Below are 17,308 nucleotides of genomic sequence, written 5' to 3'. Positions count from 1 at the left end.
ATACTGTAACTTCCTTTTCTGCACAGGTGTGCCCTGCATCACTCTGTTTACCTTATGAAGGGGTCCCTTAGCAGGTGTCTTTGTACAGCCATCCCCAAGGGCGCAGCACAAATGGATGAAAAATAATACACAGATCTGCAGAGCTGTCGTGAGCATGTCGTTCACATGCTGAGTTCTTTGTAAAGACAACAAACAATAAAAAAGAAAAATTTTCCAGAGGAGTCTTACCTGGGTAAACCTCGCATCAGAACCCCCTGCCGTTTTTAGGTTCAGCGAGGATTTTGCCTGAGCAGAGACTACGGGGGCAGTCTCAATACACGAACGGCTTTTCAGCGAGAAGGTGACTTGTCTCTGTGATCTGATGCAAGCTCCTCTTTATTAAGGAACATCCCCGTGGGTCCTGAGTGACCATGTACCAGCCGACATCTTTGTTAATTTTTGTTACCAGTAGGAGAAATCCTGTTTGCAAGGGGACGTTCATCGGTGGCATTTTTTGAGGACTTCTTTACATCACTGAAAAGGAACTTACTCTTTTGTCCGACAGCATGAGAAACCCCAGGACACGTCCAGAAAAGTTAAGCGTTGAGATACGGGGGTAAGAAAGAGAAGAACGTCTCAGAGAGCCGAAGTACTGGGCGCTGCGTTTTGACTAAGGTGGTGGAGTGACTTAGGAGCTGTTTAAGTCGGTTCCGAGGCGCTTGGCGGGCCCCAGGTCTCTGGCACTAATGTCGATAAGCCCGGGCACCACGGCCCCAACTTGTTTTGAGACAGCGCAAAACTTTCAGTCAACCTGAAAGAAAAATACTCGCCGAAAAGTGACTGCGTTTATTTGATACATGTGAGAAGATAATCAAGTTTAGTACCACTGTGTACGTTCCCAGCTCGCTGGCCGGAGAGCACTTAGAAGTTGAGGGTCAAAGCCGCAGAGAACTTGGGCGTTAGGCCTCGTTCAGTCAGTAACCTTTACCGTGTCCCGTGTGTGTTTGTTAAGGAAATAAAGCCAAAAGCCTTTGTACAGGCTCATTGCGGGCAGTCCCTGTAGGGGGCTGTGTACCCCGGGGCCGCCCTTGGTGATGTGCGAAGTGGCAGCGTGACTTCTCACCTGGGGCCCGTGTTCCTCCAGGAATTAAACCACTTTTAGAAGTCGGGTAACATTCTCTCCACACTGCCCGCTGGCAGCGCTGGTGTTTGGGGCACTTCGGTGTACTGGGTGCCGTGCCACCCGTCTGGGCAGGTCAGTGGAGAAGGAGGTCAAGAGCCTGACCCTTTCAACAGGAGAAGGTGCTAAGCCAAAGGTCAGACAAAAGAGATGGGCGGCTGGCCCTGCGCCGCCTGCTGGAACTGAAGCAACGGGAGAGGCCAGGTCAGAGCTGACCCTCCTCCAGCTTTCTCCTTTACAGATGGCGAGTGTTCGCCTCTCCACCGTACGTTCTGCCGAGAAAGAGGCCGGGGTTTGGCGTAACTAGCTGGTGGGGACATTCACGAACTCTGCCCAGCACAACCAGGGGCCGCAGCCTCCTGCCTCCTTTGATCCTGCCCAAGTCAGAGTGGGCAGAGGTAGCAAAAACCCCGTCAGAAACGGCCTTGCCAAGCGGCCGTGTTCATTCCACACTTGCGGTGGCCCCGGCGGGGCTCTGCAGGGATTGTCTTCTAAGACGCCTCCTGGGGATAATTGAGGAAGTCTGCTTTCTAGGGAGGGTTTGGAACGCCCCTCCGCTCCTGTGCGAGGCAGTACAAGAGCCACCACCCACACGAGAGCTTTTCCACGGTGCTCCTTATTGCCCACGGACGCACACTGACAGTCACGCGCCATCGGACCACTCAGAGGACGGCTGTTTCTCTCCACCCTCGACCCGTGGTTCCCCTGCACCGGTAAAGAGCCTTCCCCAGACACGGAGCAAGGTGTACTTGATAGAAAACTGCTAATTCAGTCACCGAGCCCATGCTTTTAAATTGTGTCTACGAGTGCAAAACCTCAGCACCCAAAGGGTTTTAGTCGAATATCAGAGGGTTTGCTACATAATCAGAAATGCACACACCACTGTTCTGAAGATGAAGGCACGTTTTCTGATGAGCAGTGGTAACCGGGAGGAGCGCAGCATTGCCTAGGAGGGCGTGACCGCCCTGCTCCTGGGCCCAGTGATGACCACAGCGATGCCACGTGGCCTCTGCACCCGGCTGCCCCGGCAGGGCCGCGTGTGCCCGGCGTGGCACCGGGGCTCGCAGCTGGACGCCGCGCCATTTACCTAGCCAGTTCCCTTCACCCACTGTGTCGTCAGACCTCCCAGATGTTGGCCAAATAACGGAGGCTTTATTATTTTTTGTAGAACAGAGATGAGAAAACTCGAAACTGGGTTTTGTACCTCCACTCCTCAGCGATGTCCCCATGCCCATAATGTCCCAATACCAACGTAGAATGTGGTAAATCGCCAGTAAACCCAGACAGAGACCTTTGCAGTAATTCTTTTCTGTTTCACACAAGTTAATGGAAAATAAAACACAAATTTTTCAAATATTTATCAGTGTGTATAATTTGCCATCCAAATGCTTTTTTTAAAGTAATAAATGCCTCATCATTGCACGTTAAATTTACACAGCGTTCTCTCCTAATCATGGACTTAAACATCAGATTTTAATGCTTATTTAATTCTGGATACAAAGAAACATTCATGTACTTGATTTTACAATATTTATTCTGGAACAAGTGATGCTCAAAAGTCAGATGAACAAAGAACATTTCCACTTGCAACCAACACACGGTTGTTACTTTAAAAAGTTAACCCAGTGTTCAAAGATGGATTTGTTCATTGATTTCTGCCTTAACTGTCGCTTGAGTCAGTGGTTAGAAACTTCGGTTGCGGTAACAATGTCCCAGACGAGTGTGAGTTAATTCCCTCAAACACCCGGGGCCGCAGCGCGTGTCACCGTGTACGTGCTTTTCCACCCAGAGCATTTCAAACCACAAAGTAGAAACTGACTTGAATGAGACTTGGTTTCTGGCGCTTTCTGCACTGAGAACGGCCCTTGCAGCCCTGGGGAGGGAGCCCTGTGTGTCTGGGCCCACGAGAGCCGTTGTCCTGGCACCCGTGAACGCGGGAGGGCCTCTGACCCCAGGCCAGCGGAGCCCTTGCACGCTCCCCGGGAACCACACAGCGCCCGCCTCATGTGAACGCACATGGAATGAGGCCAAGAGAAGGCGGGTTAGAAAAGCGCCCAGCAGTGCCGCGTCCGGGGCTGCAGCGGGAAGACAAGGCGTGGTCCCCAGGCGTGCCTGGCGGGCGGCCTCCCGCGACACCTGCCCCGGCCTGTCTTTGCACACTGCTGGGTGAACACGGGACGTAGGTCTCAACTTGCTTGCCCTGCCGTCCCGTCCTCTCCTTTCCTGTCTTCCACTACTGTCTTCTCTTCCCTTATGTCCCTTTGTCACTTCCCACAGTGGCCCCCGGTGACCCCCTTATCCTGTTCCTGCCGCATCCAGGGCCCTCCTCCCTGTGCCTGTGGACGCCAGGATGTATCAGTCCCCAAACTCACCATTTGTACAACTTCCTGGTTGTCATTGTTAAAGTACCAAAACCCAGGGAGGAATCCGGAGCTGCAAGTCGCCCAGCCAGCCTGCACGGGCACACACACACACACAGAAACGCACAGCCGTTGTGATCAGTGTGGGCGTCGGCGTGCGTGTGTGCGTACACACGTACGGAGAAGCACATTCGTCATGATCAGCAGGGGTGTGTGTGTGTGTGTGAGTGTGTGTAACATACATACACGTATGCAATTGATACTCACAAGGCCTGGTATAAAGTTGCAATTTTTCTGGCTGCTAGAAAACGTGCCAGTTTTAAAACTGCATTTGTTGCTTGCAAACTTATAAATGTGTATAAACCCCTTATAAATAAACCGTGGCCGGCAGATGGCACTTTTATCTGCCAGCAATGAGTGCGTGGAGTTATAAATGCTTAGTAATCCTCCACTTTTAAGCTCGCAGCATGGACCCTGGCATCTGTGACATGAAAACGTAACTATAAATCAGAGGGGAAAATCACCAGTGAGAGACAGGTAAGGACTAGCTGTTCACCTGGCGGTGGCTCTCAAAGTCCAGACCACCTACGGCCACCACCCTCTGTTAGAAATGCAGGTTCTCCAGCCCCATGCAGACCCACTGAGTCAGGAGCTCTGGGGACAACCCCGATGGCTCTGATGCCTGCCTTTCACCCCAGGTCTGCTCATGAAGGCCTGTCTCTCTGCCCAAGGACTCAGGGCTTGCTGTTCACAGGACCCGCGAGGACACTGGCCGGAAAGAGCCCTCTACCAGTGCTGCCCTGGGTGAGGAAGTGTCCAGCTCGCTCCCCGCCCAGCAGGCTAGCTCCGAAGCGTGTCCAGCCCTGCCTCCCGCAGCCCCCAGTGCAGTCAGTTACCCACGCCTGCTGCCTTGCGTGTCACGCCTTCCTTATCAGCTTCCCTCCCTTCCTCACCCCGGGGTCATCACCCTGAGAACCTGCGTCCACTCACAGCCTCTCTCAGGATCTGCTTCTGCGGAACCCCAAACTCAACAAAGGGATAGAAACACTTCCTTGTTCGTGTGAACCACTCACGCCTTTATGCATTTTGGGAAAAAAGATGGAGCATAAATGCAACCCAAGGAGGGAAGCACCACGTATCGTTTTCCATCGGGGGCTGAGCTTTCTATCCAAGCCCTAAAGGACCCTGATAAGTCCTGCGCTCTGTCCTGATTCAGCCGCTGACTGTCATCACCCTCTGGCAAGTCAATCAGCTCTAATTTCCTCACTGAAAAACGGGTCCCTTCAGCTGTACGCTGCCCAGACGCCCCCTTGCAGTGTCCTCTGGGGAGCAGGGGCAGTTCTGGGTTTACAACATGTGCCAGTAAAGGAGTTTCTCCATTTGTCTTTCCCAGAACCAACGGAAAGTCTCAGTACAGAACCAGAGAATATTATTCTGAAACCCACGGCCAGGATTTGTCTGTGTCCTGCAGTCTTTCCAGACTCTCCTACCCAGTTCCAGCCAGGCTGCCTCCATCCCCAGAAAGGCATTTTGGGATATGTGCTTAGCCAGTAAGAGAGCACAGATGTACACTTTGGAGAGTGAAGCATCCCGGGAGACAGCTGTCCTGCAGGCTTGCACATGGTCACCAGCCCCACACCCTCTCACGACAGGGACCGCACAGCCCTGCCATGCGGGCGGCGAGCCAGGGCTCAGAGGAGCCCAGCACGCAGCTCGAGGCCACGTGGTTCTGCGCGTGCCAGAGCGGAGGCTGCTGCCCGGGGAGCAAGGACCCAAAGAAACGCGTGACTGGCCTCCGCGAGGTGACTGACTCAGAGAATAAGGACCAGGACGCTAGTTTTAAAGTGTTACGTATGCAAAGGAGTCACCCCGGCATCACATCGACCTGCACGGAGAGGGCCATTGCAGGGAGCGGCCGTCTGCAGGACGGCAGGCTGGACTCAGCCAGGAGTCGGGGCCCTTTGGGGGCCGCGCAAGTGCTGTTCCATCCACTCCCCCAGGCCTGTCTCGCCTACCACCGTGTCGTTCCGCCCGCACACGGCTGGTCACTTTCTGCGCTCTCGGGGCCTGTTCGGCGGCCCCCCTCCATCAGGAGACCCCCAGCTGGGCCTTCGTCCATCGACCCCCCACACGTGAGACACATGAAGCAGAATCACTGCGCAAATAACAGCAAGGCCAGGCGGGCTCCGGTCCCCTGGCCTCTCAGATAGAAGAGGCCCGGGGGCGGCAGCTTGCTTGAGCCTGGGGCTTAGCTGGGGAGTTACCTGAATCCGTCTCTCTGACTGTCCACCTGCTTCCACTGGGAGCTGCTCGGGTCCCCTCGGTGGTCAGGCCGCAAAGCGGACTGAAACCAGGGACCCGCAGCCCCGCGGGAAGCCCCGCGGGCTCTGAGCAGAGGAGGCTGTCACGGGAGAGCACAGCTCATTCACAGAGGATGGTGCGGGTGGGGGGGGGGGCGTTGGCAGGCAGACCTCCATGGCCACTTGGCCGAAAGGGCCATTACAGGACCTCTGGGCCCGCCTTGCTCTCCCAGCAGACACAGGGGCCTGGGGCAAGCGGCAGGGGGGCCTCGAGAGGGGCCGCAGGTCCCAGCGCACTCCGCGGGGCCGGGTGGCCGGCCGGGCGCACAGTGACCAGCCCTGGGCGGCCCTGCCCGCGACCGGGCAGCTCTGAGCTGGGCGGGGGCAGCATCTGCACCTCAGTCTCCCCACCTGAGGGCGAGGCCGCGTGCTGCCCGGCACAGGGCGCCTGAAGGAGGGGATGCGACGGCCCCAGTGAGCAGTCACATGCTTTACGAATGGCAGGAAACCAGGACTCAGAAATTTCTGCCACCTGCTGCATCTCACATCTGCTCCGAAGGCCACAAAGGAGGGCCAGGTTGTCCCACTGGCACTGTTCCAGGGGACGCAATCTTGTAATCTGAGTTTAAAAATATGTATTTTGAATTAATATTGAAACAAAATCCGATCCCCCAATACTTTTAATTTTCTAAATTGATTCTCATGCAAAAAAAACAAAACAAAACAAAACAAAACATATATCGCTTATCAGCACTGAGATCAACACCGACTTCAGAGCAGAGAGCTAGTGAAATTGCAGATGACCGTTTCTTACGGCCCCAAGAGAAAAAAGCAGATCAAACGTTGAAAGGCTCTTGGTTCTTAACTCTTGTTTCCTGCTTTGCCCTTTACGTGAGCATCTTGGCCTCACGCAGTGGGGCGTACAAGACTGTTGAACGAAGTCCTTTCATCCACTTGTGTATGTGTGTACAGCTGCACACAGAGAAGGATCATGCATCCCCGGGGAGGTCAGACGCTTATGTACATCTGCAGGGCTGCAGGGCTGCAGGCCTCCGAGAGACAGCGTGCCGGGCAGCTCTCATGTCCCAAAGTCTGTGTCACCGCAGGGCAGGAGCCCGACCCAGTTGCTGCCCTGCGTCCCTGTTCAGTCCCCACCGCTTCTGGATAACTTGGAGCAGAATATCTGTGTGCACCTGACCCCAGGAGCACGCCAGGAAGGGGCAGCGTGGGCTATGTAAGTGTCAGACCTGCCTGGTCACTGGAGAACATCCTAGAAGACTGAAGCCACAGCCGACTGGATTCCTGGGACCCTCAAGGGGGAGGAACTCCACGGAAGGCCAAGACGAGGCCCTGGCCCTGCCCCGACCCATCCTCACTCAACAGCTCTTCCCTGTCCTCCGTCCCGGCCACACACACCCTGAAAGTGGACGCAGGGTTCACAGGCCCAGCATTCTAACTTGGAGGAAGTTTTTTTTTTTTGCTCATCAGAGTTTTAAAAATCTACCCTTAACTCCTCATCCTAGAAGCATCGAATGTACTGCTGCCCAGCGCTAAGTGTGCGGGCAGTGTCTCCGTGCTGCGGGAGGAAGGGGAGCCGCACGCAGTGGGATTTCACGGGACAAGCGCCAACGTTGTAGCACCAGCGGGAAGGTGCCAACGAATGAATGAATCGTCCTCTCTTTTAAAAGACATCTGTTAAAGCACATGGTGATCTCAAGCCAGACTGTTTTTTTTTTTTAAGTTATAAACGTCAACGTCCTCACACCAAATGAAACAGTAGGAAATCTGAGTATTTTATCTGGAAGGGAGGAGCCAGGACAGGCGCGCACCCTCTCCGTGGAGCAGCTGGGAAACCTGTTGTAGCGACAAACAGTCACTCCACCCACTAACCTCTCCAGAAGCGGGACCTCGAACTGATCCCCAAAACTCCTGCGTCTGGCCCCTCGCTTCCGGCCAAGCTGAATCAGCCACGGCTGCTGGAACGTTCCCAGGCCTGACTCTAAGCGCGTGTCTGTACCTGTCTTCCCGGCACAGCTCCTGCACGTGCTTTGTCCTCTACTGAATGTAAGCGGGGCCGGGGGGCAGTTTCACTAGCAGGTCCTGAAGCAGCCTGTTAGCTACAAGGAAGTACAAGCCCCCAGCTGCCCCTCCACACAGCCTGGTTTTGTCATCATACAGGTAAAAACGAAGGAAGCCTTTACCAGCCAAGATCTTGATCAGTGAGGCTTATTTTATGCCACATGTGGCAGTAAGGTGAATCCCCAAGAACCCCTGGACCACCAGCCAGGGTCATGGGAGACAGCATCCCTGTGCTCAGCGCTGCCCGATACAGCCGGAGTGACGAACGCCTGCTCTTCAGTGCAGCGGCACGAACACCCTGGTCCCGGAAACGCCTTGCACGCTGGTGTGATGCACACAGCCTGGGAGGTGTCGCCAAGGAGGAGGGACAGCCGCCAGAACCAGCACTTCACAGCCCTTTCCATGCAGAGCTAGGCGCCTTATGCTACGATAATTCCAAGCGCTTATCACCGACCCTCCCGCCGCTTCTGTGTTGTGCTTAGTGGGTAACACCTGCCCAGTGGACTTTCCCTGTGGAATGGATCAGTTGACTAACATTTTTGCCCGGACAACTACAGTCAAACTTTTTTTTTCGTTAAAAACAGACAGCACAGAACATTAGTCTTACATCTTTCTGGGTCTTAAAAAATATAAATATAGAGGGACAATTTGTACAGGCTGTATAGGTATGTACACCTTCATATGCACATGAGAATTCGGAACAAGTTTATGAAACTTGCATTTTAGGGAGGCTTTCCTCCTGGGGCGTTTGGAGGAAGCTCAGAGCCAGTGGGCAGCTGCTCGAGCTCCTGTGGCCCGATTACCCATCTACCGAGAAGAACTGAGTCCGCTTGACCCCAGGCGCAGTGTCGGGCAGGGCAGCTGGTGGGTCACGGGTTCCTTCCCACCGGCTGCTGGAGGCAGAGCTCGCTCCCGGCGGAGACGATGGGCAGGCTGTTCTCCAGGTGGTGGGTGATGAGGTGGCTGATGCTGTCAAAGATCCTGTCCTTTGTCCGGATCTGCGAAGGGTGCAGGGGGAGGTTAGCATGACCCAGGGGCAGAGGAAAGAGAACAGAAGTGGACGGGCAGCCTCCTTAGGGACCCGGGGCTCCCCAGCCTTTCAGAGATGGTATCTGCCCAGTCCCAGGTCACTGTCACTGGCCACTCCGTTGTCTGTCCACCCTTCTGGGACTGAGCCATGACCGCCCCCGTCTTCAGCACCAGGGGCCGTGGTGAGCTCCCTGCCTCCCGCCAGCCTCCTCTCTCCTGCGCCCCTCCTACCCTCATCGGATGCATCCCAGAAACCACTGTACCACCCAGCGGCCTTTGCGCAGTGGTCTCCGGCCCAGGACGTGCTTCGTCCACCCAGGAACCCGGCTCAGTCTCCACGTCAGCACCGTCAGGCCGCCTCCCTTCCTCACCACGCTTTCCAGGCCGGCCCCCCGCATCCTGCACTCCTACCAGGAGGGAGCCCACAGCTGTGAGGAAGGCTCCAGGCTCCCCCTGGAGGGCGACCCTGGCTGGGATGCAGGGGCGGCGCTGCGCGTCCCTGGCCACCAGGTCTAGAGGCTGGTACGGTGCCTGTCCATGGACCTCTCCTGACCAGACGAAGGCCTGACATGGGCTGGGGGCGCGGGAGGAGCGCTGCCGCTTCCCTGTGCTCGCTGGGCTGTGCCCTGCTCCCGGGGGGCCGCCAGCACCCCTCCCCCCCCCACCCCGAGCCAGTACATTCATGGCACAGCCCACACGTGGAGGAGGCGGTGTGAGGTCTGGCCAGGGGCAGTCTCCCGGTGTGCTCCGGACAGAGCCCCGGGGTCCTGCCCCTTTGAGAGGGAGCAGAGGTGGACAGGGAGCAGGCCCCTGGCAACATGCACTCACCCTCCAGGCCATAGAAGGCCCTCACATTGGGTCTGGGGCGCCTGGGCACCGCACTCTCTCTCCAGCCTTATCCCTGAGAGCCCACCCCTCCCTTGGGGCACCAGCTCTCCCCCGCCCCTCCCTCAGGGACCTGAGGGCATGTCTATAACCCACCTTACTTGTCCCAATGCTCGTCTTTCCTCAGGTTCTTAATCTCACCCCCCTCCCCTAATGTGGTTACTCTTGTCCCTCCCTCTCCATCAGCCCACCAACAGGATGCCCATCTCTGAACCTTCAGGCCAGGTCTCACCCTCTGCCTAACTCTGTGCTCCAGGGATGCATGTCAGAGGCCCCTGCCCAGGACATCGGATGTGGGCTCGGCCAGTGGAGGCCAAAGGCAGCAGCTAGAGCTTTAAAAAGTCAGGACGTTTTCCTCTCCTGGGATCCAACTCTGCTGCAGGACCCCCTCCCCACCCGTTTCTGTAAGCACCAGAGCCAAAGAGGGGCTTCCTGGGCCATGAGGTCCCCTGACTCTTGGGCATTGAGCCCCAGTAAGGATGTAACCTGATGGGCACATTCAGAAAAAACCTTTTTGCAAAATTTTCTGGCAACTTTCATTTGAGGTTGTTTAATCCTCCTGGAGCTCCTTAGAGTTCCCCACCCAGAAGGACCCCCTGGGTAACACGACAGCCCCCTCCTCGGAAGCTGAGGGCGCCTTGAGCTTAGTATTGTTGGGGTGTTGCCTTTACAGTGACCCCTCAGTCCCACTTCTTAATGATGGACACTCATTTACGTTCTGGGGCACTAGGGGAGGGTGGAGAAGGATTACGACCGGGAGGTGCCTCGGACGGCGCTGTAAGCCTGGGCTCACCCTGCAGTCACCGAGGAGCCTTCAGTAACCCCGTGCCCAGGCCGGCTCCATCAGGAGCTGGGGTGGGGCCCGGCACTAGTGTGTCCTATGTCCCCTCTGCGATTCCAACATGCTACCCAAGCTGAAGACCACTGGTCAGTGTTTCAGCAGCATGTATGCCGGCCAGTATAAACACACACATGTGAGCAAAGGCGCACAGAAGGGGAAGTCATGTAAAGAAATAGTTTACTTCACTCCTGTAAATACTGGCTGAAATTCTGGTCTGGCTCCTGCCCAGAGAACCTCACAGAGCTACCTGTGTGGACTCACCTGCTGTGTGCTGGAAATGACAACGGCTTTTGATTTCAAAAGCCCAGCAGCCCAGACAGACCTTGGACAGGGATTCAGGGATTCTGCTACATGGAATGTTAACCCCAGACAGCTATGTGAGGCTCTGCATAGCAAAACTCATATTAAAATGAGGCTGGAAGGCTTTGTTTGAGTCAGGCCACAGGAGAATAGACTAAAATATACATATATTAAGAAGAAAGAGCTGAAATCAACAATCTAAGCTTCCACCTTAGGGATCCAGAAAAGGAAAAGCAAGTTCAGAGAAAGTAAAAGGATAATTTAAAAATAAAATAATAAAAATGAGAGCAGAAATCAATGAAACTGAAATAGGAAATCAACACAGAAAACCAATGATTCCCAGAGCTAGTTCTTTGAAGAGATAAATGAAATCAATAAGCTTCTAACCAAGCTAAATAAGAAAAAAAGGAAGGAGACATAAATTACTAATACCAGAAATGAAACAAAGGGCCATCACGATAGATCTTACGAGCATTAAAAGGCTAATAAAGGAATATCATAAGTTACCTGAAGCTTTCCCACTGAGACCAGCAGCAAGGCAAGGAGGTCCCACCTTGCTACTCCTTTTCCACATCACAGTGGAAGACCTAGCTAATGCAATAAGCCAGGAAAAGGAAATAAAATGTACGCTGATTGGGAATGAAGGCATGAAACTGTCTTTGCTCACAGATGATATGATTGTCTATGAAGAAAATCCAAAGTAAAAAAAACAAAAAACAGTAAGAGCAACCAAAAAAAAAAAAAAAAAAACCTCTTGGAACTTAATGATTGTAGCAAGGTTGCAAGATAAGAGGTTAATGAGGTTAATACACAAAAGTCAATTGCTTTTCTATATATAAGCAATGAATAAGCTAAGTTTGTTAAAGACATGATAGCACTTATATTAGCACTCCAAAAGTGAAATACTTAGATATAAATCTCACAAAATATATGCACAATTACATGAGGAAAACTACAAAATTATAATGAAGGAAATTTTTTAAAACTAAGTAAATGAAGAGATATTCTGTATTGACGTATAGGGAGATTCAATAATGTCAAGATGTCAGTTCTTCCCAACTTGATCTATAGATTCAGTGCAATCTCAATCAAAATCCCATCAAGTTTATATTGATAAACTTATTCTAAAGTTTATATGGAAAGGCAAAAGATCAAATATAGCCAACACAATATCGAAGAAGAATAAAGTTGGAGGACTAATAATTCTCAACTTCAAGATTTACTGTAGAGCTGCAGCAATCAAGGCAGAGTGGCGTTGGTGAAAGAAGAGACAAGTAGATCAACGGAGCAGAACAGAGAGCCCTGAAATAGACCCACGCAAATACAGACAACTGATCTAGAACAAGGACACAAAGGCCGCACAACGGAGGAAAGATCGTCTTTTCAACAAGTCATGCCGGGACAACTGGACATCCACACACAAAACAATAAACCTAGACACAAGCGTTACACGCTTCACAAAAACTGACTTAAAATGGACGATGAACCTAAAGGTAAAATGCAAAAGTCTAAAAATATTGCAAGGTAGCACAGACGAAAACCGAGATGGCTAGGGGTTGGAGGGTGCCTTTTTAATGTATGACATCAAAGACACAATCCATGAAAGGAGGCAATGAAAAGCTGGACTTCGTTAAAACTAAACATGTCTGCTCTGCCAATGACACTGTCAAGAGAATGGGGAAGACATGTCACAAGTGGGAAGGAAACATTTGGCATAGACGTCTCTAATAAAGGACTATTATCCAGAATATACCGAGAACTCTGGAAACCAACAATAGGAAAGCAAACGACCAGATTTTAAAGTGGGCTCACGGTGAAAAAGAACATGAAAATGAATACATGTATATTCATGTGTGACTGAAGCATTGTGCTGCACACCAGAAATTGACACAACATTGTAAACTGACTGTACTTCAATAAAAAAATAATAATAAAATGGGCCACATCAAGACTATACAATGGGAAAAACCACCTCTTCAATAAATGCTGTTGGGAAAACTGGAAAGCTAAGTGCAAAAGAATCAGACTGGCAGACTGGCCTCTTTCCAATTTGAAATTAAGATGCCATCCAGGTCCTTCCTAAACCCAGTGGCCACAGTGCCAGGTCCACATCAGCCCACGGGACCTCAGTGCCAAGAGTTACACTTGGAATCTTGCACACCAGTTGCTTACACTTCCAATCAACACCTTGCCCCACATGAGCTCTCATTTTCCATCCAAATTGTGAGCCTGACCTTGGATCCCTGCTCAGCTGGGGTCCTGGACAGATTTCAATCTACCCCTTCTACCCCGTGCATGCCCACCCCATCCTCACCACCAGCCATATCCAGGGTGAAGGGGACACTTTTGGGCTCCCTGGCCCCGGGTCCTTCTGGGTCTAGCTTCCCTTCCTTTCACAGTTCCAAGGCACCAAGAAGCCTGAATCATCTCTAAGTTTGCCCAAGAGTCAGTAAATTCGGCTTCTGACAATAGAAAAGAAAAAAGGTGGGAGGCTGACCATGGTGACCAAGAGGGGAATTCACAGGAAATGATCCTCAATCAGGGTTTCTTCAGAGCCAGGACAGGGAAGCACAGAAACACTGTGAACAGATTAGCTCCAAGCTCCCCCAGGGCAAGACAGCACTGATAAGGAAGGTTCGATATCAAATACTGAGCGAGGAAGAGACTAAAATGTACTTGTGTGTTTTAATTTCTTTAATTTTACGTCTTTGATAGAAAATAGAGATGGAGGAACAGCTGATGTTTTATATCATTAAATGATTCTAGTTTTTAAGAGGAAAACCATGAGTAAAGAAATTCTAGTTTAAAATGTAAGGCTGAGTATAGGCATTGTCCTGTGCCATCTTCATCAACCCCAGGGAAAAGACAGTAGAGGAATACACTTCGAAAGCGAAAGAGAAACCGGTGGACTGCCAGAGGAGGCTGTAACATCAGCACACTGTGGGCCAGTGGAGAAGATGGAAGCCTGTTGAAATAAGAGCGAGGAGGAGGGTGGCCTAGAATGGAGCGAGGAGGGCGGATCCTGCAGTTGAGGGCAGAGATGCGCCATGGTGGGAGGTTGAGCAGTTAGGCTGCCCGGAAGACTGCTCCGAGGAGGAACTGAGCCAGCATCTCCACCACTCCCTCCTTTCCCTTTGTCTCCTTACAGCCAAACTAGCATTTTACCTTCAGGGAAGAAGCCAGAGAATGTTTTTCCAAAGAAATTAAATAAAATGCCTGGGGAAACTTAAAGCTATAAGAAGGTAATGGTGATTCCGAGTAAAGTGCCCCTGGGAGGCACCCAGCCTTAGAGTCCAAGCCCCCTTCTCCTCTTCTCAACCTACTGTCCTCTAATCTGTCAGCAAACAGCTCCCTCCTCCTAATCGCCTCCATCCTGTCCCCACCCCCTGCCCCACCCACCACACACACTCACAGTCTCAATCAGCCCGTAGCAGCAATGCTGGGAAAGACTCCAGGGAAAGAGACCTAAATGTATCACAGCACAGGAGACTCACCCCAGGAAATCGATCCAGTCTCTTCTTCTTTTATATCTTTTATATCTTAAAAATGCCGTGAAAAGAAAAATCATGGTGAGCAACAAACACTTGACCCCAGAAAATAATTTGAAAAATAGACAAACTATTTAAAACAACTCATGTTAATAACATCAAAAGTAAAAGTATACTTTTCTTTTAACCATTAAAAAGAACAAGATGCACAAAAAAAAAAAAATCAGAAGACAACAAATTTTCCTTTAGAAATTTAATACACAATTTATAAAATTTCATATATATAAAGTTTGGAAGGTCATCAAGGAACGCTTTTAGAACATAGAGCAAATTTTCAAAGAACTGGAAACTTGCAGATAAGATGAGAAAGAGGGTCAGGCCAAGAGTCCCCTCAACCGGGTGTTCCAAAAGGAAGCCATACAGAAGGCAAGAACTTATCAAAGAAAAAATACGGGGAAATTGGTCTGACGTAAGAAAAATTAAAATTTTCAGAGTGAGTCGGTTCATCACATCCCTGGGAAAAATGAATGAGAAAAGGCACACACTTAGATTCATAACTATGTCACTGAAGAAGATAAAGAAAAAAGAACACACTAAAAATGTTCAGGAGGGAAAGAAAAAGGAACCCACAAAAGACCAAGAATCAGAGCAGCCGCGCTGCAACCAACCCTAAAGTGAAGCCAAGCAACTTAAAAATATTTTCAGACGCGTCGGGATGAGAAGGTTCACGCCCGTGCGCCAGCTTGGAGGAAGCACCCCAAAGAAAAGTGCGTGAAAACCACAAAGGAGGAAGACACAGTATGCACAACAGGCTGAAACTCGCCCAGGACGCCGCTGAAAATGTGTCCTTAGAACGATGGGTTTGCTTTAGAAATCTGTTAAGCCCACGTTAGAACAGGAAATCAGACTGTCTTTATGTGTGTTCCAGAAATAGATGGAATGAGCTAGATGATAGAAATAACATGGTGAGGAAAACTTAGGTCTCTTGTCTCAAGAAGAAAGGCAATTAGAAACTTGAAGATTAACTTGTTTTAAAGTAATTGTATAAAATAATATGAATATAATGTAGTGTTGGGCCTCAGACAGAAATGTAATATCTGTATAACATTCTTGCCAATAACAGCACAAAGGAGGTGGGGGGGGGGGCAAAGCTGCATCAGGCTAAGGAAATAATGTCAGAAAGTAAGGTAATAATTACAACAATGCATTGTTGTATTAATAGATTTAATATGTATAACAATAATGCCACACAAAGGGGGTATGTTCTCTGACCAAAATGGAATGAAACTGGGAATCAATAGCAGGAAAAATGTCAGAAGCTCACAAATAGGTAGAAGTTCAACAACAAAATCCTATATAACCAGTGAGCTAAAGAGACATCAGGAGGGAAATAAGAAAACATTTTAAATAAATGAAAAGGAAGACACAACAGTCCAAACTTATGGAATGCTGTGAATGTCCATATTAAGAAAGAAAAAAATCTCAAATCAGTAACATAACCTCCCACCTCAAGAAAAAAGAAGAGCAAACAAAACCTAAGACAAGCAGAAGAAAGAATCAGGGGATTTGAAAATAGGACAATTAAAATTACTGAGTTTCAGGAGCAAAGGACAAAAGATTGAAGAAAGTGAACAGAGCCCAAAGGACCTGTGGGATACCAGAAAACAGACAACTTATGCATTGTCAGAGTGCTAGAGGGAGAAGGAAGAGAAAAAGAGAAATTCATTGAAAAAAGTGACAGAAATTTCCCCAATTTGATGGAATACATAAATATAAACATCCAAGAAGCTCAATGAACTCTAAGAAGGATGAATGCAAAGAGATCTACACCAAGACACATTATAATCAAACTGTCAAAGCCAAGGACAGAGAGAAAATCTTGAAAGCAGCAGGAAAGAAGAGACGTGTCATATACAAGAGATCTTCAATAAGACTGTCAGCACATTTCTCATCAGAAACTCTGGAGGTCAGAAGACCGTGGGTAAATATATTTAAAAGTGAAAGGAAAAGAACCCTGTCAACTAAGAATCTTACTTCTGACAAAACTATCCTTCAAAAATGAAGGAGAAGTTAAGACATTCACAGATAAACGAAAGTTGAGGGCATTCATTTCCACTAGACTTGCCCAGCAAGAATGCTAAGAGGAGTCCTGCAGGTTGAAACGAAAGCCACTGGACAGTAACTCAAAGCTGTATGAAGAAATAAAGATCACAGAAGAGGTAAAACCGTGGGCAATTATAAAAACTAGTATTATTGTGACTTCAGTTTGTAACTTCACATTTTGCTTTCTACATAACTTAAGAGACTATTGCATTAAGATTGTTAGTTTATGTGTTTAGGCACACCACGTAGAAAGATGCAATTCTGGAACATCAGCAAGTGACAAGAGTGGGGACAGGGCTGTAAAGGAGCAGAGATTTTGCATGCTACTGAAGTTAAGATGCTACAAATGCAAATTAGAATGTTGTAACTTTAAGATATTAAATATAATCCCCTGGTAACTACAAAGAAAAGAGAGAGAGAAAAACACTAAAGGAAGTGAGAAGGGAATTAAGACATTTCACTGCAAAAAATCATCTAAACACAAAAGGAGAGAGTAATGCAAGAAATGAAAAACAAGAAAGCATACACATATATGTATTTTATAGAATACAAATAGCAGAATTGCAGAAGTGAGTCCCTTCTTATCAGTCATTACTTTGCATGTAAATGGATTGAACTGTCCAATCAAAATACAAAGATGTGAAGCACAGAGTTTTTAAAAAGTGTTGAAAGATTCAATTAAATGCTGTCTACAAGAGACTGATTTTTAAATCCTGAGACGCAAACAGGTTGAAAGTGAATGGACGGAAATTCCACGCAAACAG

The 17,308-nt window shown here is 49.7% G+C and overlaps 1 protein-coding gene across 1 annotated transcript in view; it reads right to left on the bottom strand.

The window, feature by feature from the left end:
- Positions 1 to 8,450: 8,450 nt before the first annotated feature.
- SHC3 (SHC adaptor protein 3) overlaps positions 8,451 to 17,308 on the bottom strand; it is a 134,456-nt gene continuing 125,598 nt past the window's right edge. The window contains exon 12 of the mRNA XM_074355512.1: positions 8,451 to 8,896. Within this exon, the coding sequence (XP_074211613.1) occupies positions 8,768 to 8,896 (129 nt within the window). The 3' untranslated portion in view covers positions 8,451 to 8,767. The remainder of the gene's footprint in view (positions 8,897 to 17,308) is intronic.

This window comes from Camelus bactrianus, chromosome 31 (assembly GCF_048773025.1).
Source record: "Camelus bactrianus isolate YW-2024 breed Bactrian camel chromosome 31, ASM4877302v1, whole genome shotgun sequence".
Taxonomy (NCBI): domain Eukaryota; kingdom Metazoa; phylum Chordata; class Mammalia; order Artiodactyla; family Camelidae; genus Camelus; species Camelus bactrianus.
This window is presented reverse-complemented; position numbering and strand designations above follow the sequence as displayed.